Source organism: Capra hircus, assembly GCF_001704415.2.
Source record: "Capra hircus breed San Clemente chromosome X unlocalized genomic scaffold, ASM170441v1, whole genome shotgun sequence".
NCBI classification, from domain to species: domain Eukaryota; kingdom Metazoa; phylum Chordata; class Mammalia; order Artiodactyla; family Bovidae; genus Capra; species Capra hircus.
The window spans coordinates 38,631,604-38,658,425 of record NW_017189516.1 but is presented as its reverse complement, the minus strand read 5'-3'; the positions used below and the strand labels follow the sequence as shown (position 1 = coordinate 38,658,425).

General features: G+C 44.1%; 1 protein-coding gene across 1 annotated transcript in view; it reads right to left on the bottom strand.

Annotated features, from left to right (window-relative positions):
* DMD (dystrophin) overlaps positions 1–26,822 on the bottom strand; it is a gene marked incomplete in the record, with an annotated part of 2,117,027 nt that overhangs the window by 131,507 nt on the left and 1,958,698 nt on the right. Inside the window, 3 exon segments of the mRNA XM_018043695.1 lie at positions 7,014–7,201; positions 8,423–8,601; positions 14,732–15,150. Coding sequence (XP_017899184.1) covers positions 7,014–7,201; positions 8,423–8,601; positions 14,732–15,150 — 786 coding nt within the window.

The window sequence follows — 26,822 nt, the reverse complement described above, 5'->3', positions numbered from 1 at the left end:
ATCACTGTTCAGGAATCAGTGACCAAAACCATCTCAAAGAAAAAGAAATGCAAGAAGGCAAAGGGGTTGTCTGAGGAGGCCTTACACACAGCTGAGGAAAAAAGAGAAGCAAAAAGCAAGGGAGAATGGGAAAGCTACACTCAACTGAATGCAGATTGCCAGAGAACAGCAAGGAGAGATAAGAATACTTTCTTCAGTGAACAGTGCAAAGACATAGAGGAAAACAAGAGAATGGGAAAGACTAGAGATCTCTTCAGGAAAATTGGAGCTATCAAGGGAACATTTCATGCAAAGATGGGCACAATAAAGCACAGAAATGGTAAGGACCTAAGAGCAGCAGAAGAGACTAAGAAGAGGTGGCCAGAACAGAGAACTAAACAAAAAAGGTCTTAATGAGCTGGATAACCATGATGCGTGTGGTCACTCACCTACAGCCAGACGTCCTGCAGTGTGAAGTCAAGTGGGCCTTAGGAAGCATTACTACAAACAAAGCTGGTGGAGGTGACGGACTTCCCGTTGAGCTAGTTAGAATCCTAAAAGCTGATGCTGTGAAATCGCTGCACTCAACATGTCAGCAAATGTGGAAAATGCAGCAGTGGCCACAGGACTGGAAAAGGTCAGTTTTCATTCTAATCCCAAAGAAGAGCAATGCCAAAGAATGCTCAAACTACCATACAGTAGTGCTTATTTCACATGGTAGTAAGGTTATGCTCAAGATCCTTCAAGCTAGGATTCAATAGTATGTGAACCTAGAACTTTCAGATGTCCAAATTTGGGTTTAGAAAAGGCAGAAGAACCAGAGATCAAATTGCCAACATTTGTTGGATCATAGAGAAAGCAAGGAAATTCCAGAAAAAAATCCACTTCTGCTTCATTGACTATGCTAACACCTTTCACTGTGTGGATCACAATAAACTATGGAAATTTCTTAAAGAGATGGGAATACCAGACCACCTTACCTGTCTCCTGAGAAACTTGGATGCAGGTCAAGAAGCAATAGTTAGAATCTTACATGGAACAATGGACTGGTTCCACATTGGGAAAGAAATACAACAAGGCTGTATACTGTCACCCTGCTTATTTAACTTCTATGCAGAATACATCATGTGAAATGCCAGACTGGATGAATCACAAGCTGGAATCAAGACTGGGGGAGAAATATCAACAATCTCAGATATGCAGATGATACCACTCTAACAGCAGAAAGCTAAGAGGAACTAAAGAGCCTCTTGATGAGGGTCAAAGAGGAGAGTGAAAAGTTGGCTTAAAACTCAATATTCAAGAAACTAAGATAATGGCATCCAATCTTATCACTTCATGGCAAATAGATGGCGAAAAAGTGGAAGCTATGACAGATTTTATTTTCTTGGGCTCCAAAATCACTGCAGATGGTGACTGCAGCCATGAAATTAAAATATACTTGTTCCTTTGGAGAAAAGGTATGAGAAACATAGACAGTGTATTAAGAAGGAAATACATCAGTTTACTGACAAAGGTCTATATGGTCAAAGCTATGGTTTTTCCAGTAGTAGTCGTGTATGGATACGTGAGTTGGACCATAAAGAAGGCTGAAAGTGAAAGTGAAGTCGCTCAGTCGTGTCCTACTCTGCAGCCCCATGGACTATAGCCCACCAGGCTCCTCTGTGTATGGAATTTTCCAGGCAAGAGTACTGGAGTGAGTTGCCATTTGCTTCTCCAGGGGATCTTCCCAACCCAGGGATTGAACCTGGGTCTCCAGCATTGCAGGCAGATGCTTTTACCATCTGAGCCACCAGGGAAGCCCTAAAAGAAGGCTGAGAGCCAAAAAATCGATGCTTTCAAATTGTGCTGAAGAAGACTTGAGAGTACCTTGGACAGCAAAGAGATCAAACCAGTCAATCCTAAAGGAAACCCTGAATATTCATTGGAAGGACTGATGCTGAAGCTGAAGCTCCAATACTTTGGACACCTGATGTGAAGAACTGACTCATTGGAAAAGACCTTGATGCTGGGAAAGACTGAAGGCAAGAGAAGGGGATTGCAGAGGATGAGATGGTTAGTTAGCATCACCAACTCAATGGACATGCATCTGAGCCAACTTCAGGAGAGAGTGAAGGACAGGGAAGCCTGGTGTGCTGCAGTCCATGGGGTCACAAAGAGTTCGACACAACTTAACCACTGAACAACAACAACACAGTTCGCCATAGCTTTAAATTACTGCCAGTCATTTTGTATGGCTGATTTCCAAATAGAAGCAGCCTTTGGAAACCTAAGAGTAGGCTTGTGGAGAGATAGCATAACATCTGGTCTCTCAGTGAATCTGTCTGATCTCAAATCCTGTGATCTGGAGAGTTTGCCTAACCTCGGAGTGCCTGGACTTTCTCATCATTAAAAGCAATGGGAAGAAAACATTCATCTCTTGGGGCCCGTATGAAACTTATATAGATTCACATTTGTCAAGCACTTAGAAGAGTGCATGATCCATTACAAGCAGCATACCAGTATCTTTGAACCTCTTGGCACCTCCTTGTCCTCATTAGTTGAGCAACTTCTAGAAACGTCTCTGCTAGGTACACTTTGACAATGAATCAGTTGGGTACTCGGCAGGTTTTAGAGGTGACTGCTATCTTCACAGTCAATAGTTAACTATTGTTTGGGGGCTAGCAACAAGAGCTGCTACATAAACAGAGAGAACCTGTGTCAGTGTAGTGCTTAGACAAAGATCATTAGACAACCTGGCCAAACAACGACAGATGTCCAATGACAGGTGGAATCGGGGTGCTCAGCAGCCTTACACCTCATCCTGCAGCTCAGCTTCCTTCTGGTTAAGGTTCTCCACTCACAAAAATCCACCAGGCCTCAAATGGGACCTAATTAAACTTAAAAGCTGTTGCACAGCAAAGGAAATCATAAACAAAATGAAAAGATGACATACAGAATGGGAGAAAATATTTACAAATGAAGTAACTGACAATGGGTTAATCTCCAAAATATACAAACAGCTCATACAGTTCAAAATTGGGAGAATGGCATGGAAACATGTATACTATCATGTAAGAAACGAATCGCCAGTCTATGTTTGATGCAGGATACAGGATGCTTGGGGCTGGTGCACGGGGAAGATCCAGAGAGATGATATGGGGTGGGAGGTGGGAGGGGGGTTCATGCTTGGGAACTCACGTACACCCGTGGTGGATTCACGTCATTGTATGGCAAAACCAATACAGTATTATAAAGTAAATTAAAGTAAAAATAAAAATTAAAAAAAATTAAAAAAAACAAACATCCCAATCAGATGATGGGTGGAAGATCTACATAGACATTTCTCCAAAGAAGACATAGAGATGGCTAAGAGGTACATGAAAAGACGCTTGACATCACTAATAATGAGATAAATGCAAACCAAAACCTACAATGAGGTAGTACCTCACACTGGGCAGAATGGGCATCATCAAAACCTACAAACAATAAATGCTGGAGAGGGTGTAGAGAAAAGGGAACCCTCCTACACTATTGGTGGGAATGTAAATCTGTACAGCCACTATGGAAAACAGTATGGAGGTTCCTTATATGGGCTTCCCAGGTAGCTCCAGTGGTAAAGAACCTGCCTGCCAATGCAGGAGACATAAGAGACATGGATTCAATCCCTGGGTCAGGAAGGTCCCCTGGAATAGGGCATGGCACCCCACTCCAGTATTCTTGCCTGGAGAATCCCATGGACAGAGGAGCCTGGCGGGCTACAGTCCATGGGGTTGCAAAGAGTCAGACGCAGACGGAAGCGACCTGGTGCACACACACACCGAGTTCCTTCAAAAGCTAAAAACTGGAGTGATCATACGTCCAGCAACCCCACCCCTGGGCACGAATCTGGAGAAAATCATAATTTGAAAAGACGCATTGACTGCAATGTTCACTGCAGCACTATTTACAACAGCCAACACGTGGACGCAACCTCAATGTCCATCAATACAGGCATGGATAAAGAAGATGTGGTATATACATATACAATGGAATATTACCTAGCCATAAAAACAGAACGAAATAGCGCCGTTTGCATCAACGTGGATGGACCTAGAGATTGTCATACTGAGTGAAGTCAGAGAAAGACAAACATCATGTTGTTTTGCTTATACGTGGAATCAAAAAATAGTACAAATGGACCTGCAACAAAACAGAAATAGAGTCACAGCCATAGAAAAGACACTTATGGTTACTGAAAGGGAAAGCGACGGGGAGGAGGAGGGGGGAGATAAAATGGGAGCCTGGGATTGACGTATACACTAATATGCACCAAATAGATGACAAGCAAGGACATGCTTTATAGGACAGGGAACTGGATGTTCAATATTCTGTAATGACCTCTGTGGGAAAATAATCTGAAAAACAGTGTACCTGTGTATGTGTTTAACTGAGTCTCTGGCTGTACCGCAGAAACTAGAAACATTGTAAACCAACTATGATCCAATAAAAAATGAATTGAAAAAAAGCACCAGGCTTCACCAACTGTCTGCACAACGGGCTTAACCATCAATAAACCTTGCCAATCTTAAGCAACTTGCCAGCCTCTAAGAAACCAAAATTGGAATTTATCAAACACAAGGGGAGGCAGTTAGGGACTTTACCAAATAGCTATCATGGAATTCTTTCATAAAGCTTTTTTGCATCATTTTACAGCTCACACTTTTCTTATTACAAAAGAAAACATGTTCTGTATGGAAATTCTAGAAACTAAAGATAAATCACAATTTAAAAGATAAAAATATTCTCCAACCTTACAGGGCCACAAAAAGCGCTGTTAATGTCAGTGTATGATCTGCCAGCTACATACTTTTGTCACACATTACACGTGTATACCTGTGGCGGATACATGTTGATGTATGGCAAAACCAATACAATATTGTAAAGTAATTAACCTCCAATTAAAATAAATACAGATTTAAAAATACACATTTAAAAAATTTATATGAATGAAGTCAGAAGGTACCTGTTAGTTTGTAACTCGCTTTCATGGCTAAGTAACGATTTTTAACAACCTGGTTTTTAACTCCTAATATTCCACTGTAGCTGTAACTTATTCCACTGATCCCTCATTGTTGCCCAATTAGATGCTTTTCTGTTTTACAATTATAAACAATGCTTGAGTATATTTGTAACTATCACCTCATCCAAATTATTATTTTTAAGGACCAAATTTCTCGAGGTGAAGTTGCTGGGTCCAACAATATGCAAACATTTCAGGGATCTGATTCGTAATCCTACTTTGCCCGTTAAGAAGCATTAGATTCATTCTCAGAAATCCACTTGGGGCCAAAAAAGAACATTACATCTATTTCTTAAAAAGAGTTTTAGGACAAGGAAATGGCAACCCACTCTAGTATTCTTGCCTGGAAAACTCCATGGACATAGGAGCCTGGTGGGTTACAAACCATGAGGTCACATGACAGAGCAGGCACATGTGACCGGGGTGGAAGGAGATGGGTCGGTAACAATAAACAGGTAGAACTTTTAAAAAAGGATTTCTAGATATTTAAATATTTCTTTGACTCCAAGGGTGGTGGTAGAGGGGCTAAAAAGTGGGAGGAAGACACAAGCGAATGCTGCTTCCCTGCCACCCAAACAGGCAACAAGGCACGCATGTGCACCCTCACCCACGTGGGCCCCACGTTGCCGCATCTGCCAGAAGACTATGCTCCTTGACCCATCTTGAGCCTACAAGTACATTCCTTAGTCTCTCCTCTCTTGCCTTTGCTCCTCTCTTTCCAGTGATTCTCAGTGGGAGCTGCGCTGTCCTCTATGGCTCACAGTGGGCATCTCTGTGGGTGAGGGTTTGCTGTGACAATGATCTGGGGGTACCCTTGAACTTAGACTGCTGACATCCTGTGCAATGGCAATGTTGTCTACTTCTCACATGACTTGCAAATGTTCCTCTGGACATTTATGTAGGTGGAATCCTGCATCTGAAACCTGCATGCAATATCTGGACTTAGATCCTATCACCATTCTACAGAAAGACAGAAAACAGCTTTTGAATGAACTTTCCAGGAATACAAAAGTATCTAGTAAGTAAATTGAGGGCTGTGTTGATAGCTTGCTTTTTTCCAGGTTTTTCATGAGTTGTTTACCACTGCAGAAAAGTCCTATCACCAGCGGCAATCCTACTAGTGGTATTCAAGCCACTGATTTAACACCCCACTTTGGTCTGTACCCGCAGGCGCCGCAGTCACAGCGATCAGGAGCAAACATCCAACCACTTCGTCATGACTCTAATGTAGTCGTTCAAGCATACATATTACTTTATAACACACTGTTTTGATTTCTTGGTTGTATTATAGTCTTTAAAAAATCTAAAAATTATGTGTGAAGTTACGTATTATTACCCGTGAATTTCACTTAAGGATTTTAACTGCTACTGCCAAGTCGCTTCAGTCGTGTCCGACTCTGTGCGACCCCATAGACGGCAGCACACCAGGCTCCCCCTTTCCTGGGAATCTCCAGGCAAGAACAAAAGAAGTTGCTTAAAAAACAGTTGTTTTAAAAAGCTGGCAATGGGTTGTGATAGGCTTGAGAGCAACTTGCTGGCGTCCCCTAGTGGCAAAATCGAGCAAATGATTCATAGCCAGCGGCTCTTTTAAAAGCTTTTGGCTCCAAAATGTGGTCAAGGAAATGATCCCTTTCTCACCCCCACCCCCGACCCGCCCAGACTCATTCAGGGATGTTTCCTGTTAGTGAGCTGGTGCCTGAGCAGGGGGGATAGAGAAGAAAGTGGGGAGGCGGGGGGGGGGCAGTCAGAGGCAAGGGAAAGAATGGCAACCCCCAAATTTTCTAGGTATTTGTTCGTACCTAGAAAATTTCAGCATGTCACATCCCCTTATTTTTTCTGTCTCACCTGCTGGTGTCTCCCAGGTCTTTTACTCCATTCATGGCAGAGTCCCAATGTGTACTTTCGACTCTTGCTTTTCTCAAACCAGTGGTCATTTCATTCAATGCCCCAGCATCCCTCCTTGGACTCGGTGGTCCTGCCCCGAGGGTTTCACATCCGGGACTTCTGGCCGGGGCCGACGGCGTCTCCCAGGTGATGCTGACGTGGCTTGATGGGGGAGAAGTTCAAACTCGACTTTAAATCCTTGTCTGTGTGAGCTGTGTTCACCAGTCTCACGTTATGAGACCACGACGCTCTGAGAAGTTTCCAAAGGGCCTGGATTTCAAGCACTTTGGCACTTTTCTAAAGGCAACAGAGCAGAGTGCAGGACCACCTCACAGAAGGGTCCCCGTGAATCCTTCCCTGGAGGTGGCTCACTCCCCATGGGGAGGCAAGGTTTTCCAAAGCTCAGCATTTCCGCCAAATGAGCCTCCGCGCCTTAACTAGAAGATTTCACTGGGAAAAGCTATTAGCTCCTTCTATCAGCCTTGAGGCCTCTGCTCCGAAGGAATAATGTCTTTTGGCAGCTGAAGTAGGTGTCTTTTCAGAGAGAAAGACTCGAGTCTCAAAGGGCCAGAGTACTTTGGTTTTCATCATTCTTCTTGGACTTGTTCCTTGTAATCATTTTGAAAATTAAATCCTCCTGCGCTTTCTGGAAAATGAATACATAAGAGAGAATGAGGAAGAAAAAGAAAGTGGAGGGAAGAAAGAAAGGCAAAGAAAAAAGGGAGCGAGAAGGCAGGGGTCGGTCTAGGTTGGGAGGTCTGGCTGACGGGGAGAAAACGGTGAATTTTTCTGGAGAGAATACTGAAGGAGGGGCAAGTTAGAGGACTTGGCGAGAGCACAGGGCAACCAGACTTCCCTGCCCACCAGAGGACGGTGTCACCCGGGATGCATGGCTCCCTAGGCAGCTGCCCCACAGCATGGAATCTGCAGAGGCAGGTGCAGTGGCCCCCAGGCTGGCCCAATGGCGCCACCCCCTGGCACTCACACCCTCGGGTCCTCCTCCCGCACCCTGGCAGAAGCAGTGATCTGTCACTGCTAAGACAGGGTCATAAAAGCACTAGGCTTTTTTCCATCTGCTGGGTCACACTGGCTCTGGGAGCAGCCAGCTGCCCCCCTAGCAGCCTTGCAGGGAGGCCCACGGGGTACCCACAGCCCAGCCAGAGACCTGGGGATGGCTCCTCCTGGCCCAAATGACTGCAGCCTGGCCCACAATCTCTCCAGAGACCCTGAGCCCCAATCCCCCAGCTCAGCTGCTTCTGGATTCCTGAGCCACAGGAGATACTAAAGGCGTGTTGTGTTGCACCACCAAGTTTTGCACTGAAACAGACACTTGTCTTTGACAGTGACAAGAGTTTGGGAACTGGGCACCCTACTGAGTGAGGAGAGTTCCCACTGATGTGTGCCCACCCTCCCCTTCAGCTGCTTCGCAAGCTCCGACTCACATCTCCATGGGGCATCTTTTAGGGTAAGGACCATGATTCCCGTGGCCTAAGTTGCACATTTTAAAGTTTGTTCTACGGTAGAGAAGTGCTTATCACACTGTTCATGTTGCAGCTCAGGGAGAAAGGAGTGCTCCTTATGCAGCTCATTGGAATCAACGGGCCAGGCAGCTGTCACACCAACCTGGGCCTGCACAGGAGTTCCAGCCTCCAGCGAAGGCAAGCGGATCAGTCTACCTTGGCATCCTTGTAGCTCATCTGTGGCACCTCATTGGGTGTTCTGTGCTGAATGATCTTCAGAGGGCTTTGCAAGCCTCTCTCACGCCAGGTTCCTCATCTGGGCCACAGAATACAGATGGTGGCAGTGACTATCTTTTCCCTTCTGCCAGAGAGAGAGTACAGAACTCCTGTATTAGGCCTACAAGAGAGAAGTTAATTCACTACATGCAGTGGATGCTTGGGGCTATCAGGGTTTAATCCTCACTGGAGCTGACAAAGGCTGGAGGATAACTGGAATTGCAAATCAGTCCTGACATTTTCCAAAAGAATGGTATCTTGACATTTTAGAGTTCAGTTCAGTTCAGTTCAGTCGCTCAGTCGTGTCTGATTCTTTGCGACCCCGTGAATCTCAGCACGCCAGGCCTCCCTGTCCATCACCCACTCCCGGAGTTCACTCATACTCACGTCCATTGAGTCAGTGATGCCATCCAGCCATCTCATCCTCTGTCATCCCCTTCTCCTCCTGCCCCCAATCCCTCCCAGCATGAGTCTTTTCCAATGAGTCAACTCTTTGCATGAGGTGGCCAAAGTACTGGAGTTTCAGCTTTAGCATCATTCCTTCCAAAGAAATCCCAGGGCTGATTTCCTTCAGAATGGACTGGCTGGATCTCCTTTCAGTCTGAGGGACTCTCAAGAGTCTTCTCCAACACCACAGTAGAGGTAGCTTTAGTAATGGCTAGTTCAGGCCTCTTCACAAATGAAAAAAGGCTGAGCAAGGTTAAGGAATTTGTCTGAGATCACACAGCTAGCTGGTGGCCTAGCTGAGACCAGAACTCAGAATTCCCAACTTTTAGCCTACATTCCCATGTGTTAAGACTTTTAATAAAGAGTAGATAAATAAATGCATGAAAAAACCTTTCTGGTTTCCAGGCTTATACTGTCTGCAATTTACTTTCACAGAATCCAACATAAATGAAGTGGTATCAGGTCAGTTCCATCGCTCAGTCATGTCCAACTCTTTGCGACCGCATGAATCGCAGCACGCCAGGCCTCCCTGTCCAACACCAACTCCTGGAGTTCACTCAAACTCATGCCCTTTGAGTCAGTGATGCCATCCAGGCATCTCATCCTCTATTGTCCCCTTCTCCTCCTGCCCCCAATCCCTCCCAGCATCAGAGTCTTTCCAATGAGTCAATTCTTTGCATCAGGTGGCCAAAGTATTACACTTTCAGCTTCAGCATCAGTCCTTCCAATGAACACCCAGGACTGATCTCCTTTAGGATGGACTGGTTGGATCTCCTTGCAGTCCAAGGGACTCTCAAGAGTCTTCTCCAACACCACAGTTCAAAGGCATCAATTCTTAGGTGCTCAGCTTTCTTCACAGTCCAACTCTCACATCCATATAGCAGTGAAGTCACTCAGTCGTGTCAGACTCTTTGTGACCCCATGGACTGTAGCCTACTAGGCTCCCCAGTCCATGGAAATTTCCAGACAAGAGTACTGGAGTGGCTTGCCCTTCCCTTCTGCAGGGGATCTTCCCAACCCAGGGATCGAACCCAGGTCTCCCGCACTGCAGGCAGACACTTTACTGTCTGAGCCACTAGGGAAGCCTATATGCTGCTGCTGCTGCTGCTGCTGCTAAGTCACTTCAGTCGTGTCTGACTCTGTGCAGCCCCATAGACGATAGCCCATCAGGCTCCACTGTCAATGGGATTTTACAGGCAAGAATCCCGGAGTGGGTTTCCATTTCCTTCTCCAAGGAAGCCTATAGAGATGTCTATAAATTCACATTAGCCTTTTCTACCAGAGGTGCTGGGGTCTTGCCCAGCGGATCCAGGGTAATTCAAAGGGGAGATGGAGTAGGTGAGGAAAAACTTATTTATTTAGAAATATAAAAGAGAGATTAGGAAAGAATAGTATAGTAGGAAAATTCAGTGGAGAAAAGTTGCTGAATAACTTGGTTTACGTGGAGAACTAATAAAACCTCAGGACAAGAGATTTGCACCATCTACGTTAGGCCACCTGCACCTGTTTGAATAGCGGAGGGTGCCCCGCCTTGGGCTCCCTCTCTCATGGGTCTTAGAAGCCAGGGCAAGTAAGTAGACATGGCGAGCCTCCACGCCCCAGATGGGAATTCAGCCTGAAAATAGAGTAAGAAAAGAAGACACGGGGGAAACCAGTCTTTTCAGTGACTGGCCCATCCTCTATTATCCAGAAAGGCCTTATATACTTTTGATTTTACATAGAGATCAATGGATAATACAAAATTATGCAGTGTCAACAGCCCTGACTCTTATCGAGACCAGGCTTTCTCTCTGCATACCTAGTTGTATACATAAGTCTTTAGGTGATTTATATCATCTTCTGGCCAGAAGGCCAATTAACATTTTACCGCCCTTTTCTGATAAGGGTAATAGTGTTGTTCTTCCCAAAGTCTGGTGCCACTCTCAGAAAGCACTAAATAAAGTTACATTCTTACATAGCAAGGACACAACAATTTATAACAAGGAAAAGGAGTAAAATGATTTATAACAAAGAGAAAGTTCATTAACTCAAAAGTCTAGTATTGCTAACATCAAAACTACTATATTCCTATTTCTGCATCCCGTTTACATTGATTAATATCCTCCCAGGTGCCTACAAGATAAAGGATATGGAGGCCTGGCGGCAAACATTAACTCAACAATGGAACCCTTCACCAAACTAATTCTTAGCTCCAAAAGGCTCTATATCTTTAAGATGTTTTAAGCTTTGTGCCTCTCACGGTTGGGGGCTGTAAACAATCCACAAGTTGTAAAAGTCCAGGCAGACCGGTCAGATAAGTTAGAAAGCCATCAAAGGGGTTTAAACTGAGAGATTCTTTTTATATGCAGGAGACTGTTAACTGGAGCTCTGAGTTAACTCTTTCCAGAGAAAGGTGGTAATGCCAGAAGATTATAGTATAGCAGACAGTAAACAGACAGATTTTGGTTTTGGGGTAGATGCTCAGACAGAAGACCCCGTGAGACCTGACTCGCCTTGCCCATCAGGTCTCTCCGCATGACCTTGTCATGGGTGGAATCTCCCGTGCTGGCTCCCGGCACAGAGCGGCAGTCAGTTAACCTGTGATGCACCCTAATCAGGGAGCCATGCTGCACGTTAGCTCGTTAACATCGGAAGAACCCTGATAGGGATTCCATATTGTAGAGGACCTGCAAATATCCCATCTCCATCTGCACCAGAGCATACTGATTCACCTAACAAATCTAAGGAAAACTTTTTCATTGGTGAAATGAGTGGTGTTCAAAACATGTGACTGGCTACAAAGATAGTGAGGGACCCACTCTTGCATGAACAAAGGATAAGCCTCTGACAAGTCAGAGGGATAACAGCTCTGAAATAGTGGTCCATGTTCAGCTCTTACAGAGACTCTGTTGTCTCTGCCTTGATTTAACACTTCAGGAAGAAGCTTGTCATGGTGCCTGAAGAGACAGAGCAGGCCCTTGGCTGCTTCTAGGCACAGGCTGCAGGGCAGGGTTTGTGCTTGCCCGGGAATAAATGATTTTGACCGATTCCTGTCTGAAGCTTCTTTCACTGTCACATGATAGTGAAGCTGCAGACAAGGACACTAAGTGTCCTATTTCAATTGTGGAAAGCTGCCACGTTTATCCTAAGAACCTGGCAATGCTGAAGGCCCATGTTTGTTCATCCAACAGATATGTAGGGAGCGCCTGTGGTGCTGTGGTACTGTGGTACAGAAAACAAACAGAATTCATTGCCCATTGTAATGTGGCTTAGGTAAGTTTGCAAAAACTGATATCGAAAGCAACTGGTAGATCTAATCAACAGGTATCCTAAGTTCTTCGGAAGGATTCAGGAGAGCAAAGGTTTCCAATCCTTACAGCTCTTTGGAACTGAAACAATTCTAGAAATTATACAGGAAAAAATTCTCAGTTATGTGTGAAACTAAGATTTAAGGAGTAGGTATTTCAGTGGTTCTCAAAGGGCAGTCTCAGATAATTAGCATCAGCATAAACTGTTTTTTCCAGTAGTCATGTATGGATGTGAAGTTGGACTGTGAAGAAAGCAGAGTGCTGAAGAATTGATGCTTTTGAACTGTGGTGTTGGAGAAGACTCTTGAGAGGCCCTTGGACTGCAAGGAGATCCAACCAGTCCATTCCAAAGGAGATCAGTCCTAGGTGTTCTTTGGAAGGAGTGATGCTAAAGCTGAAACTCCAGTACTTTGGCCACCTCATGCGAAGAGTTAACTCACTGGAAAAGACTCTGATGCTGGGAGGGATGGGGGGCAGGAGGAGAAGGGGACGACAGAGGATGAGATGGCTGGATGGCATCACCGACTCGGATGGACAGTGAGTTTGAGTGAACTTCTAGGAGTTGGTGATGGACAGGGAGGCCTGGCGTGCTGCGATTCATGAGGTCGCACAGAGTCGGACACGACTGAGCGACTGAACTCAACTGAACCAATAAACTGGAAAGCTTGTTGGAAATGCAAATCCCCACACCCCATCTCAAACCTCCTGAATAAGAACCTCTGGAACAAAAACATGAAATTTTTGTTTTAAGACATTCTCCAGGTGATTCAGATGTCTCAGTGTACTTTATAACAAAGATCAATTCCACTAGGTGGAACTCTTTCACAAGAATATAAAAACTTTTTTCTGCAACTGCTGGGTAATCCTGCAAGGTGCCACTTTAACATAAGAAATTGAAAGCACATCTGTTATACAGTTGCAGGAAAATTATACTGGGTGGCATCCTCACCTGAATAAGAAGAAACTTGTTTTGCAATTATATGGTATTTCCACCCCATGGTGATCTGGGCTGCCACCTGGTGGAATTATCATGTAAGTGCAGAACACATTTTTCTTTCCTATTACAGGTTTCCCCACTATCTGAAAGCAAAGTTCCTGTAAAACATTTTGGAAACAGAAATGGGGTAAAGAGAATCCCAGATTTCTAGAAGTTTCAATTATGCCACTTAACTGTAACAAAAGACCAACATCAATACAGTCAGTAATGGCTCTTTTTTTTTTCTTTTGTGAAAGCAAAAATCCTCTTCAGATTTCTTTTGATTACTGAAAATTGAGCATTATTTTCATTAGCATCTTTTATGAAAGACCTAATTAGTAGGTCTTTCAATCATAATTTTCAGAAAGCAGGCAATAGCTGTAATAAGAAAAACAAGTTCTGCGGTTACACAGTAATTCCACTGGGGGCACACTAACCTGAGAGACATGAACAATCTAATCTGCAATTGCAGGAAAAATCGAGTGACATTCTAACCAGCACAACAAGAAAACATATCTGTGTATGATTACATGAAAACTCTTCCTGGTGACACTCTTACCTGATGAGTAAGAAAAATATTTGTTGCTTAGTCAGTAAGTCATGTTCAACTCTGCAATTATGTAATAAAAACAGTTGGTGGCATTGTAACAAAGAAACAGAAACTAGATAATCCATTCTGCAGTTACAGGAAAGTTCCATTAGATGGCACTCTAACATAAGAAATAGAAAAAGATGACCTGCAATTACATAAAAATTCCACATGATGGCACTCTAATATGAAAGTGAAAGTGAAGTCGCTCAGTCCTGTCTGACTCTTGGCGACCCCATGGACTGTAGCCCACCAGGTTCCTCCGTCCATAGGATTTTCCAGGCAAGAGCACTGGAGTGGGGTGCCATTGCCTTCTCCATTTATTTGTACTAGAGCTGACCTTATGCTCTCAGACATTTTCCCTGATGTTGTATATTTTAAATGCAGTCTCCACTTTTCCATCTTAATGTATGGGCCCCAGTGAACCTCCTAGAATTCACGGCAACCCTCGACCCCCAAAGTATGGAAAAGAGTTAACAGAAAGAACTTGTAACCACTAGAAAAGAGAAAGGGCTTCTGAAGGGCTGGAAATCTGGATTTTTTGTTTGATTTCCTCCACCTGACTTGGATACACTGACATGTTCAGTTTGTCAGCTTTTTCATACACTTACGTTACGTGGAACTTCCTGTAAGTACGTTTTAGTAAAAAAAATAAACCACCACAACGGTGGGGAATGTAAACAGAATTCCTTTCCGGTCTAAGGGATGGACCCTCCCTAGGGCCCTCAGGCCTAACTCCTGGGCTCCCCGCCCCCTGGCTCTTTTCTGGTCAGTCACTGGAGGACACACGACCTCCGAGAGCCGCCTCAGGACGCGGAGGATCAGCGCTGGGCGCGCACTCGCCGCGAGGTCGAACGCGGGCCCTGAAGACTGGCAGGGCACTGGCTCCGGCGGAGCTCTGCCTCCTCCAGGCGCAGCTGACCCTGTGGCCCTGCCCGCTGTCCTGCAGCCACAGCGCGGAAGGTTCACGGCCGAGGCTAGCGAAGCGCTGGCCGAAGTCCAAGGTGCCTGAAGCTGAGCTGGGAGCACCTGGAAGACCGGAGCGGATGCGCGCGCACGCACACGCACGCAGGAGGCGGTGCCTCGCAGTCTCGCGGCGCCCGGAGCTGCTGGCGCGCCTGCGTCCGGAGGACTGAGCCAGGCTGCCGCGCCCGGCCAAGCGCCAGCACTCATATAAGAAACAGAAAACCTTGCAGTTGTAGTTCCATCTACTGAAATATTCCAACACAAGGAATTGGGGGAAAAAATAGACTAAAAGGAAATATTGTGATCATCAACGTACAGGATTTATTTACTTAGTAAATTACAGTGTAAATTAAACTTTAGTACATAGTTTTTCAAGTGGTTTTGGCAGATCTTAATTACAGTGCTTAACTTTTGCATTTTAATTACTGTTTGTATCTTCTTCCCACCATTAGCAGGTCCTCAAGGGCAGAGGACAACTAACTTTTCTACCACTCCAGAATCTCCTACAGTAGCTGATGCATAATGGGAATTCAGTAAATGTTTATTAAATAGTGAAAAGAATGAATAAAGCTGTGAGAGGCCAGTGAACAAGGAGGGAAGAACAAAAGGCTTCTGTATCCTGCAGTTAGACAGGAAGGGCGAGAAGTAGGAGAAAACGTGATTGAGACAGAAATAACAATGCTGTTCATTTTAATGTCTTCCAAAGGTGAGACGTTGTAGTGAATTGAAGGATAAGAAAATTCAGCAAAGATCACGTTAAAGGATAAAATGCAGTGAGAAAAGTAGTTTTAAATAGGCTTACAGCCTATTACAATGATTTTGATGTGTGTTTTCAATGGCCATCCAAACTGTTTCAGTCACTTAAATCCTCCGGAGGTTAGTTTTTGAGTTAAATGTTGGTGTTATTCACCCAGAGGAGCCTGGGAAAGCTGTTAGGTTCCAGCAGCCATGGGAGGAGGAGGTTAGGGCCTCCGGATTTGCAGATCAGACACAGGAGGCCAGGGTGGCCTCAGGAAGTGTGGCTCTATTTGGCCCCCTGCCCATTTTCAGGCCCTGATGGACGGCTTCCTTCTGTCTGAGCTCCCCTCACGCCACCCAAACCTGCTCACGCAGTGGTCACCCACTGGACAGCTCAGGACTTCCAGTGCCACAGCCCTAAAGCCATTTCCAACCCAGAAAGGATCTTCTGTCCCCTCTGACTCTGACAGTCCTCAAAGTCATGTTCCTCCCGGCTGGCCTCTGCTCTGCCTTCTGGAAGGAATTTGCATTTTGTCCTAAACTACGATCCCAACCCTGAAAGACATTTCTCAAACAGTGGAGTTTCAGGCATCAGTCACCGGACAGGGATTTTTCAGGAAGGAATGAGGATCTCCCCCAAGCCGGCCGTGCTTTGGCCTCTGCTCTGTGCTGCTCACACAGCCAGCAGCTCCTGGCGCCACTTGGCTCTGACTCCCAAGGAAGTTCCAAAATGCCCTACTCCCTGGCTGTTAGCCTATTGAAAACTAAAAATGGATGTACAAGGCCCTGGCATTCACGCTTTCTGTCATTAGTCACTGCTTCATTCCCTGGAGCTTCAGCTTCAAGCAGCCTGAGCGTGTTGCCAAGCCCCCAGGTTCTCACTCTGGCCTCTGTTTGTCCACAGCTGGCTCAGTACCCCGGGGCTGCCAGGCCCACGTAGGCCACCAACTCTTCTCCCGAATCTCCTTCCAAATGCAAGCACTTCACCTCCAGCCCTCCAACCCAGTGGGCCTCACTTGGACTCCTGAGAAGACCAAACAGCAGGTGCTTCTCTCGTCCTGCTCTAGGTCACTCTGGCACGTGCTCAAGAGGATCTTTCCAAAGCAGAAACCAGAACTTGTCCCTCCCCTTCTCCTCCTGCACCTTCTGTCATGAAGTAAAACCCAAACTTCCTGCGAAGGTCTTCAGAGGAGCCACCTGCCCTAGCCCCTCTCCCCTCACCTTCTATTTGCTCTGGTCCAGCTGCTTCTCTTTCTGTTCCTCAAACACTCCGACTCATTCCCAGCTCAGGGCATTGCAGGTGTGCTTTCACCAGTCTAGGCCCAGCTCTCTGCACAGATGCCCCAGCTAAAGGCATCCCTCCCTTCCACACCATCCAGCCACTCTCCTCCACAGGATCTAGTTCTTGTCCCAGATTTAGCTTGTTGGCCTAGATGTGCCCGTGTTTATCACTGCCACCCCTCATTAGAATGGAGAACCCATCTAGGGTCAGCATAAGGGGCTCCCCTCTGTATCCTCACAGCCTTGGAACACTGCTTGGCACAGAGTAGGTGCTGGATAATCGTGTCTTGATGGAATCTTCACCACTCAGGCTAACTCGTAACTATCACAAACTCCTAGGGGAATTTTCTTGCATTGTTCCATCTGTGTTCATACATGGAATCACAGTTAATCACTGAACATTATCATGCTTAGGAAGGCTCTAATATAGAATATTTCAAGGGAGTGTTCTGTTTATCTCCCGTTCTTCGTGTGGTGTCAGGACAGATGGGTAACAAACGTCCCATGAGGCTGGCAAGACTTCAACTTTTGAAAGCCTAAACTTAGAAACTGAACAGATGATGCCTTCAAACCTCTTATTTGCTGTTGTTTTAGAGGTCTGAGGAAGTGGCACGTCTCCTAGAAGAAATGTTCAGTTCAGTGGCTCAGTCGTGTCTGACTGATTGTGACCCCATGGACTGCAGCACGCCAGGCCTCCCTGTCCATCACCAACTCCCAGAGTTTACTCAAACTCATATCCATTGAGTCGGTGATGCCATCCAACCATTGCATCCTCTGTCATCCCCTTCTGCTCCTGACTTCAATCTTTCCCAGCATCAGCGTCTTTTCAAATGAGTCAGTTCTTTGCATCAGGTGGCCAAAGTACTGGAGTTTCAGGTTCAGCATCAGTCCTTCCAATGAATATTCAGGACTGATTTCCTTTAGAATGGACTGGTTGGATCACCTTGGAGTCCAAGAGACTCTCAAGAGTCATCTACAACACCACAGTTCAAAGGCATCAAGTCTTTAGTGCTCAGCTTTCTTTATAGTCCAACTCTCACATCCATACATCCATACATAGCTTTGACTAGATGGATCTTTGCTGGGAAAGTAATGTCTCTGCTTTTTAATATGCTGTCTAGGTTGGTCATAACTTTCCTCCAAGGAGCAAGCATCTTTTAATTTCATGGCTGCAGTCACCATCTGCAGCTCATTTTGGAGCCCCCCAAAATAAAGTCTGACACTGTTTCCACTGTTTCCCCATTTATTTCCCATAAAGTGATGAGACCAGATGCCGTGATCTTCGTTTTCTGAATGTTGAGCTATACGCCAACTTTTTCACTCTCCTCTTTCACTTTCATCAAGAGGCTTTTTAGTTCTTCTTCACTTTCTGCCATAAGGGTGGTGTCATCTGCATATCTGAAGTTATTGATATTTCTCCTGGCAATCTTGATTCCAGCTTGTGCTTCTTCCAGCCCAGCGTTTCTCATGATGTACTCTGCATATAAGTTAAATAAGCGGGGTGACAATATACAGCCTTGACGTACTCCTCTCCCTATTTGAAACCAGTCTGTTTTTTCATGCCCAGTTCTAACTATTGCATCCTGATCTGCATACAGATTTCTCAAGAGGCAGGTCAGGTGGTCTGGTATTTCCATCTCTTTAAGAATTTTCCATAGTTTATTGTGATCCACACAGTCAAAAGCCTTCACATAGTCAATAAAGCAGAAGTAGATGTTTTTCTCGAAGTCTTGCTTTTTTGATGATCCAACGGATGTTGGCAGTTTGATCTCTGGTTCCTCTGCCTTTTCTAAAACCAGCTTGTACATCTGGAAGTTCTCAATTCACATAATGTTGAAGCCTGGATTGGAGAATTGTGAGCATTACTCCACTAGTGTGTGAGATGAGTGCAATTGTGCAGTAGTTTGAGCATTCTTTGGCATTGCCTTTCTTTGGGATTGGAATGAAAACTGACCTTTTCCAGACCTGTGGCCACTGCTGAGTTTTCCAAATTGGCTGGCATATTGAGAGCAGCACTTTCGCAGCATCATCTTTTAGGATTTGAAATAGCTCGACTTTAAGTTAAATGTTGATATGACACTGTTTACTTCAAAATGAAAAAAAAATCTCATGCAAATCTGTAACAACTTCTGAATCATTTTATTTGACTTTGTGGTCATTAAACTCTTTTACAATATGAAATTCTCTTAGGCCAGTGATTCTGAACCAGGAATGATTTTGCTCCCAGGAGACACTTGGCAATGTCTAGAGATGATTTTGTTTGCCACAACTGGAGGTGGGGTATTGCTGGCATCCACAGATGCTGTGAAATATCCTACAGTGCCCAGGACAGTCCCCACAAAAAATTTTTGTTATATGGATATACCATTATTTATTCACTTCCCTATGATAGGTCACTTACATCTCCTAATGTTATCTATTACTTTCAATGCTTTGACAAGAGATGAACATTTTGGTGTCTAAGTTTGTGTACAACTACAATAATTTTCATAAAATGTAGTCTGGGAACTTGGACAGTGACATCAAAACTTGTATTTCAACGCTTTCCTGTCTACTTTAAAAACTGGTAAATAGATGGTGAGCTCTTTGTGTTTGGAGAAATATTTTTTGCTCCTTCGTATTGCCCAATACACCTGGCTGTCTTAGACAGGGCTCCCTCAGAAGTTGATCTGAGAATAAAATTCAAGTGCGAGTCATTTATTTGGAAGGAGCAGCAGTCAGGAAGTGAGGAAGTGAGACAGAGGAAGAGAAACAGAGAAGCCAGTGCAAGAACAGGCTCCCTCTGTGGGCAACTGGGGTTTCATACCCCTGAGAATCTCTAGGGGAATGTATGAGGTACCCCTCAGACTTGTCCCATCTGAGGGAGAGGAAGCTGGGGTACTGACCCTCCTACTCCCATTCATTCATCATGGCCCAGGGCTGCTCCGGGGCAACTCTGTGCCACTCTGGCCTTCCTTGCACACAGGTTGGATGTACTTCCATGGCAGGAGTGGGAAAGGGGAACAACGGGATGGTGAGTGCAAAAGGTATTACTGTTAATGAAGTGATGGTGTCAGTCACACTGGCCCCATAGGAGAAAACACAGTCGATGCCCACACAGTATTTTTCAGATAACGTCACTAATTAGTGATTTAACTGTGATTCCATGGATGCACATAGATGCAACAACACAAGAAAATTCCCCAAGGAGTTTGTGACAGTTATGATTTTAGCCTGAGCAGGGAAGAGTCACACCATTTTAGAATAGGAGGTGAGCTCCGGAAAGACCCCAGTCAAGCTTTGTAGTTCACAGATGAAAGAGGTCCTGAGACCTGAAATGGCTGGTCAAAGCTTCCGTTTCTCATCCAGTCACAGACTCCAGGTGCCTGTGTGTGGGCTGATGGGTCTGATCATTCCAATCATTGACAAGTAACTAAGCATTCAGCTCTGGATGCTGGGATGCATTTTCTGTCCCTCAAGCATTCCAAACTCCTTTCTGTCTCAGAGGCACAGAACTTGAACTATAAACTTGCTGTTTCCTTTGGCATAGAATGGTTTACCCTAGATATTTACACAGATACCTTCTTTTCTCTTGATTCCAATGGCACTTCCTCATCCAAGCCACGCTGGCCTATGGTTATCAAATGGTTAAAGCACATGAAAGGCCCAAGACACAGAGACTGGACAGCAAACACAAATCAATAGTTGTAAAATGTATAGGACATCAGCAGGTTGTTCAGGCAGAAGGAAATGAAGAAGAGAGTTTCTTCAAAAGTAGGGCAGGGAACCTCCTGGTTTGTTTGGGTTTGTTGCAGTGCTGAGCATCTTGTTACCGCTCTCTGCTTTAAGAGGTTGATCTGCATGAGTTACATCCATAGACCCCCTTGCTCTCTGGCTTCCTGTTGGGTCCAATCAATGGGCAATACCAGTCAGGGATGGGAGCTGAGTGGGTCAGTGTAAGTACTCCCTGTGGAATTCTGTAGTGCTTTCCCAATCTCTTCTCCTTTTTGGGCCACACCATGTGGCAAGCAGGATTTTAGTTCCCTGACCAGGGATTGGACCTGTGCCCTTGCAGTGGAGGCACAGACTCTTAAACACTGGACGGCCAGGGAAGTCCGCAATCCTTTACGACTTTTTTAAACATGTCTCAACTTATCCATTTGCAAGTTGTTTTCTACCATGATCCTGACTGATACAATAATTTAATATATTTAAGACTCAGACATTTAACCCAACCAAAAAATGGGCCAAAGAACTAAACAGACATTTCTCCAAAGAAGACATACAGATGGCTAACAAACACAGGAAAAGATGCTCAACATCACTCATTATCAGAGAAATGCAAATCGAAACCACAGTGAGGTACCATCTCACACCAGTCAGAATGGCTGCTATCCAAAAGCCTACAACCAATAAATGCTGGAGAGGGTGTGGAGAAAAGGGAACCCTCTTACACTATTGGTGGGAATGCAAACTAATACAGCCACTATGGAGGACAGTGTGGAGATTCCTTAAAAAACTGCAAATGGAACTGCCATATAACCCAGCAATCTCACTGCTGGGCATACACACCAAGGAAACCAGAATTGAAAGAGACACATGTACCCCAGTGTTCATTGCAGCACTATTTACAATAGCTAGGACATGGAAGCAATCTAGATGTCCATTGGCAGACGAACGGATCAGGAAGTTGTGGTACATATACACAGTGGAATAATACTCAGCTATAAAAAGAACACATTTGAGTCAGTTCTAATGAGGTGGATGAAACTGGAGCCTTTTATACAGTGTGAAGTAAGCCAGAAAGAAACACCAATACAGTTTATTAATGCATATATATGGAATTTAGAAAGACAGTAACAAAGACAGCAAAAGAGACACAGATGTAAAGAACAGACTTTTGGACTATGTGGGAGAAGGTGAAGGTGGGACGATATGAGAGAATAGCATTGAAACGTGTATATTACCATATGTAAAACAGATGACCAGTGCAAGTTTGATGTATGAAGTAGGACACTCAAAGCTGGTCTTCTGGGCCAACCCAGAGGGATGGGGTGGGGATGGAGGTGGGAGGGGGAGTTCAGGATGGTGGGACACACATACATCCATGGCTGATCCATGTCAATGTATGGCGGAAGCCACCACAGTATTGTGCAGTAATTAGCTTCCAGTGAAAATATTTTTTTTTTATAAAACGACTCAGACATTTAACTGAACACCTGTTTATTTCTGAGTCTTTTCCATAGTCACCTGAAATGATGTTATGCAAAGACTCCCATCTGCTTCTTTTTTTCTTTTCTTGAAGGTCATGAAGCGACTTAGCATGCATGGAAGCATGTAACTCTCCAAGGATGGTAGGGATAGGGAAAGGGTTCTGTACGGAAGGTTGACATTTTCTCCTTCTATCCCTTCTCCCTTAGTCCTATCATCCATGCCCAAGAAGAGTAGTTTTTGATAGAACATGGTATTTCAATTCATACACAGCATCTTCTGGAGATGGTCAATATTAAAAAAGTCAAAGAATGATTTGGCCTCTGGGACAGAGTTTCTGGACTTTCTCCAGATGGCTCTGGCACCCCCAGAGGTGTAGAGTTCATAACCGGCACTCCAGGATTATGTGCTCTTACTTTAACATTGTAGCTCAGGAAATTATTTTATTCATAACAAACATTATTGTCTCTGCACTGAAGCTCAGGAAATTGTTTTATTAATACAACAAACATTATTGATCACTGGAGACAGTGAGACGCTGGAGACAGAAGAGTAACACGGCACATGCCCTGCCTTTGACACGCTGCTCACAGTTCAGCGGGGAGACAAGCTTAAGTAATAACTACCCAGAGGCACAAGGAACCCAGCCGAGGCAGGGAATCCTGCCCGAGGCCCTTGGCGGAAGGCTTGCTGAGGAAGTGATAATTGTACCAGGGATAGAGAGAGTCAGGTAGAGAGCAGAGAAAAGACAGTTGCAGGAAGAGGGACCAGCATTTGCAAAGGCACACTGATGACTACCAAAGCCCGGAGTGTTCAAAGATGAGCCCTCAGTAGCTACAGAGAGGGGTCTTAGGTAGGAGCACAGGTATAGTAGGATAACCCAAGAAATTATGAAAAATGTCTTTTTAAACATCCACATGAGAAACCTTTTTGGCAAGGGACAGATATTTCTTTTAATATCAAATTTTATTACACTGAAGTAGATCTTTTTTCCATGGGTATTTGCATTTTAAATAAAAAGTAGAATTTAGCTACAGTGATCAAAATAGTATGGTACTGGCACAAAAACAGAAATACAGATCAATGGAACAGGATAGAAAGCCAAGAGATAAACCCATGCACCTATGGTCAATTAATCTATGACAAAGGAGGCAAAAATGTACAATGGAGTAAAGACAGTCTCATCACCAACGGGTGCTGGGAAAACTGGACAGATACATGTAAAAGAATGGAGTTAGAACATTCTCTAACACCACACACAAAAATGAAATAAAAATGGATTAAAGACCTAGATGTAAGACCAAATACTATAAAAGTTCTAGAGGAAAACACAAGCAGGACACACTTTGACATAAATGGCAGCAATTGTTTCTTTGATCCATCTTCTAGAGTAATGGAAATAAAAACAAAAAATAAGCATATAGGGGACTTCCCTGGTCATCCATTGGCTAAGACTGTGCTCCCAATGCACGGGGCTGGATTTGATCCCTGGTAGGGGAACTAGATCCAACATGCCACAGCTAAGAGTTGCATGCCACATCTAAAGATCCCACATCTCACAACTACATGTCCTGCATGCTGCAACGAAGATCCTGTGTGCCACAGCTAAGGCCCCATGCAGTCGAATAAATAAAGAAGAAATTAAAAAAAATCCCAAATAGGACCCAATTAAACTTGAAAACTTTTTCACAGCAAAGGAAGCCATAACTGAAACAAAAAGAGAAGCTATATAACTGGAGGAAATATTTGCAAATGATATGACTGACAAGGGATTAATCTCCATAATATAAAAACAGCTCAATATTGAACAAACAAGCAACCTAACTTACTGGGGTCCAGCCCTGGTTGGATCCAGGGTATCCGAAGCGTGCACAGCAAGGTGAGAGAGGTATATAGATATAGATGTATAGACTTAGAGATATACAGAGAGATAAGAAAACAGTTAAGAAAATAGAGGAGAGAAAGAGGCTGATATTCCTTGGTTTACACAAAAAGCCAATGAAGTCTCAAGACAAGAGACTTGCTCTGTTCACGTAGGCCACAGGCGCCCACTTGAATAGCAGAGGGTGCCCTGCCTTGGGCTCCCTCTCATGTGGATCTTAGAAGCCCGGAAAGAAAAGTGAACGCAGAGAGTCTCTGTGTTCCAAGGGATCAGCCTGAAAAAGAGAGGGAGGGTGAGGGAGAAAGAGAGAGAGAAAGAATTGACATGAGGGAGGCCAAGCTTGTGCAAAAACCCCATAACTTTATTTTCAAAAGGTGCTCATATACCCTAAGTTTTACATAATGGAAGATGCAGAGTCATGCAGGGGCAGTCCTGACCCTTATCGATACCAGGCTTTCTTTCTGCATATCTTTCTGTATACAAAAGGTCTCAGGTGATTTACATTATCTTCTGGCCAAGAGGCCTGTTAACATTTTATGGTTCTTTTCCTTGATGAATGTTAATCAACCAAAAAACTCATTTTCCCTTTAAGTGTTTGTCTTTAATCTGCATCACCCTCAAAGTACTAAATAAAGTTACATCCTTAGAGAACAAAGGTGCAGTGGGTTACAACAAAGAAAGTACTTAACTCAAAGATCTAATGTTGCTACTTGTTTTTTCTATATACCAACTATATTAATGAATGCCCTCCTGGGTACACAACAAATAAAGGATATGAAAACTTGGCAGCAAGTATTGGCTCAACAATGAAACCCTTAACCAGTTCTAGTCTAATGATTTTTAACTCCTCAAAGGCTTTACATTCCTAGAATTTTTTCAGCTTCTGGTGCCTCTCGTGGTTGGGAGGCTGTAAACAATCATATGCGTACTTGTAAAAAGTCCAGATAAACCTGTCAGGCACATTAGAAAGCTATCAGAGGGGTTTGAATTGAAACACTCCAATTACGCCCAGGAGACTTATTAACTAGAGCTCTAAGTTAATTTTCTTTAGAGAAAGGTGCTCGGGGATAGCCCCCTGTTAATGTCAGAGGAGTATGGTATAGCAAACAATAAACAGACAGATTTTGGTTTCGGGGTAGATGCTTGAGCAGATCTAGGGGATCCCTTTGAGTCCTGATCCCGCCTTTGCCTGTCAGGGCTCTTCCTCATGACCTTTGTCATGGGTGGGATCTCCCGTGCTGGCTCCCGGCACTAACTGAAAAATGGACAGGGCTTCCCTAGTGGGTCAGTGGTAAAGAACCTGCCTGCCAATGTAGGAGACGCAGGCTTGATCCCTGATCCGGGAAGGTTCTATGTGCCGAGGAGCAACTAAGCCCATGGGCTGCAACTATTGATCCTGTGCCCTAGAGCCCAGGAACCAACACTGCTGAGGCCCAAATGCCCTAGAGCCCATGCTCTGCAACAAGAGAAGACACCACAATAAGAAATCTGTGCACTGCAACTAGAGAGTAGCCCCCACTCGCTGCAACTAGAGAAAGCCCACACAGCAACGAAGAGCCAGCACAGCCAAAAAATCAATAAATAAAATTATTTCTTTAAAAAAAATGGACAGAAGATCTAAATAGACATTTCTCCAAAGAAGACATACAGGCATATGAAAAGATGCTCAACTTCACTAATTAATTCGAGAAATGCAAACTGAAATTATAAAGAGGTATCACCTCACACTAGTCAGAAGGGCATCAAGAAAAAGCCTACAGATAAATGCCACAGAGGGTGTGGCAAAAGGAACCCTCCTACACTGTTGTTAAGAATGGAAATTGATACAGATACTATGGAGAACAGTTTGGAGGTTCCTTAAAAAACTGAAAATAGAGTTACCATATTATCCACAACTCCATTCCTGGACATATATCCAGAGAAAACCATAATTCAAACAGATACATCCACCCCGATGTTCACTGCAGAACTGTTTACAATCACCAAGACATGCAAACAACCTCAATGTCCATCAACAGATGACCAGGTAAAGAAAATATGGTGTGTGTGTATATATAATGGAATATTACTCAGCCATTAAAAAGAATGACATAATGCCATTTGCAGCAACACGGATGGACCTAGAGATTATCATACAAAGTGAAGTAAGCCGAAGACAAATATCATATGATATCACTTATATGTCGAATCTAAAATAATGATACAAATGAACTTATTTACAAAACAGAAATAGTCTCATAGGCTTAGGAAACAAACTTATGGTTCTCATAAGAGGAAAAAGGTAGGGAGGGATAAATTAGGGTTTGGGATGAAAATATACACACTACAATATATAAAATAGATAGCCAACAAGGACCTACTGGATAGCACAGGGAACTAAACTATCTTGCAATAATTTATAATGGGAGAGAATATAAATAAAAAAGAATCTATATCTATACCTTTATATCATAATCATTGTGCTGTACATCCATTTGAAAGAAACACAGTGTAAGTTAACTACATTTCAATAAAAATTTTTTTAAAGTCCGAGGAGTCATGAGACAGTGGAAAGATGGTAAGATCACGACTGAGAAGGCCTGAGCTCTAGCCCGTTTCTCATATTTGGTAGCCACACCACCCAGGATGACTTATCTCATTCCTCAGTTTCAAGATTCCTTTTTGTGTTTTAAGAGAATATGTTTGGTCATGATATTTGCCCTCTAAATGTCCCTTTAAGGAGAAATGCCTTTAACTATGTTCTTATTTTCATGTAATACACAGTCTTTTCTGGAGTGATTAGATCACAGCCATGGCCATCTAGATGGGGTATTAAAAAGCAGAGTT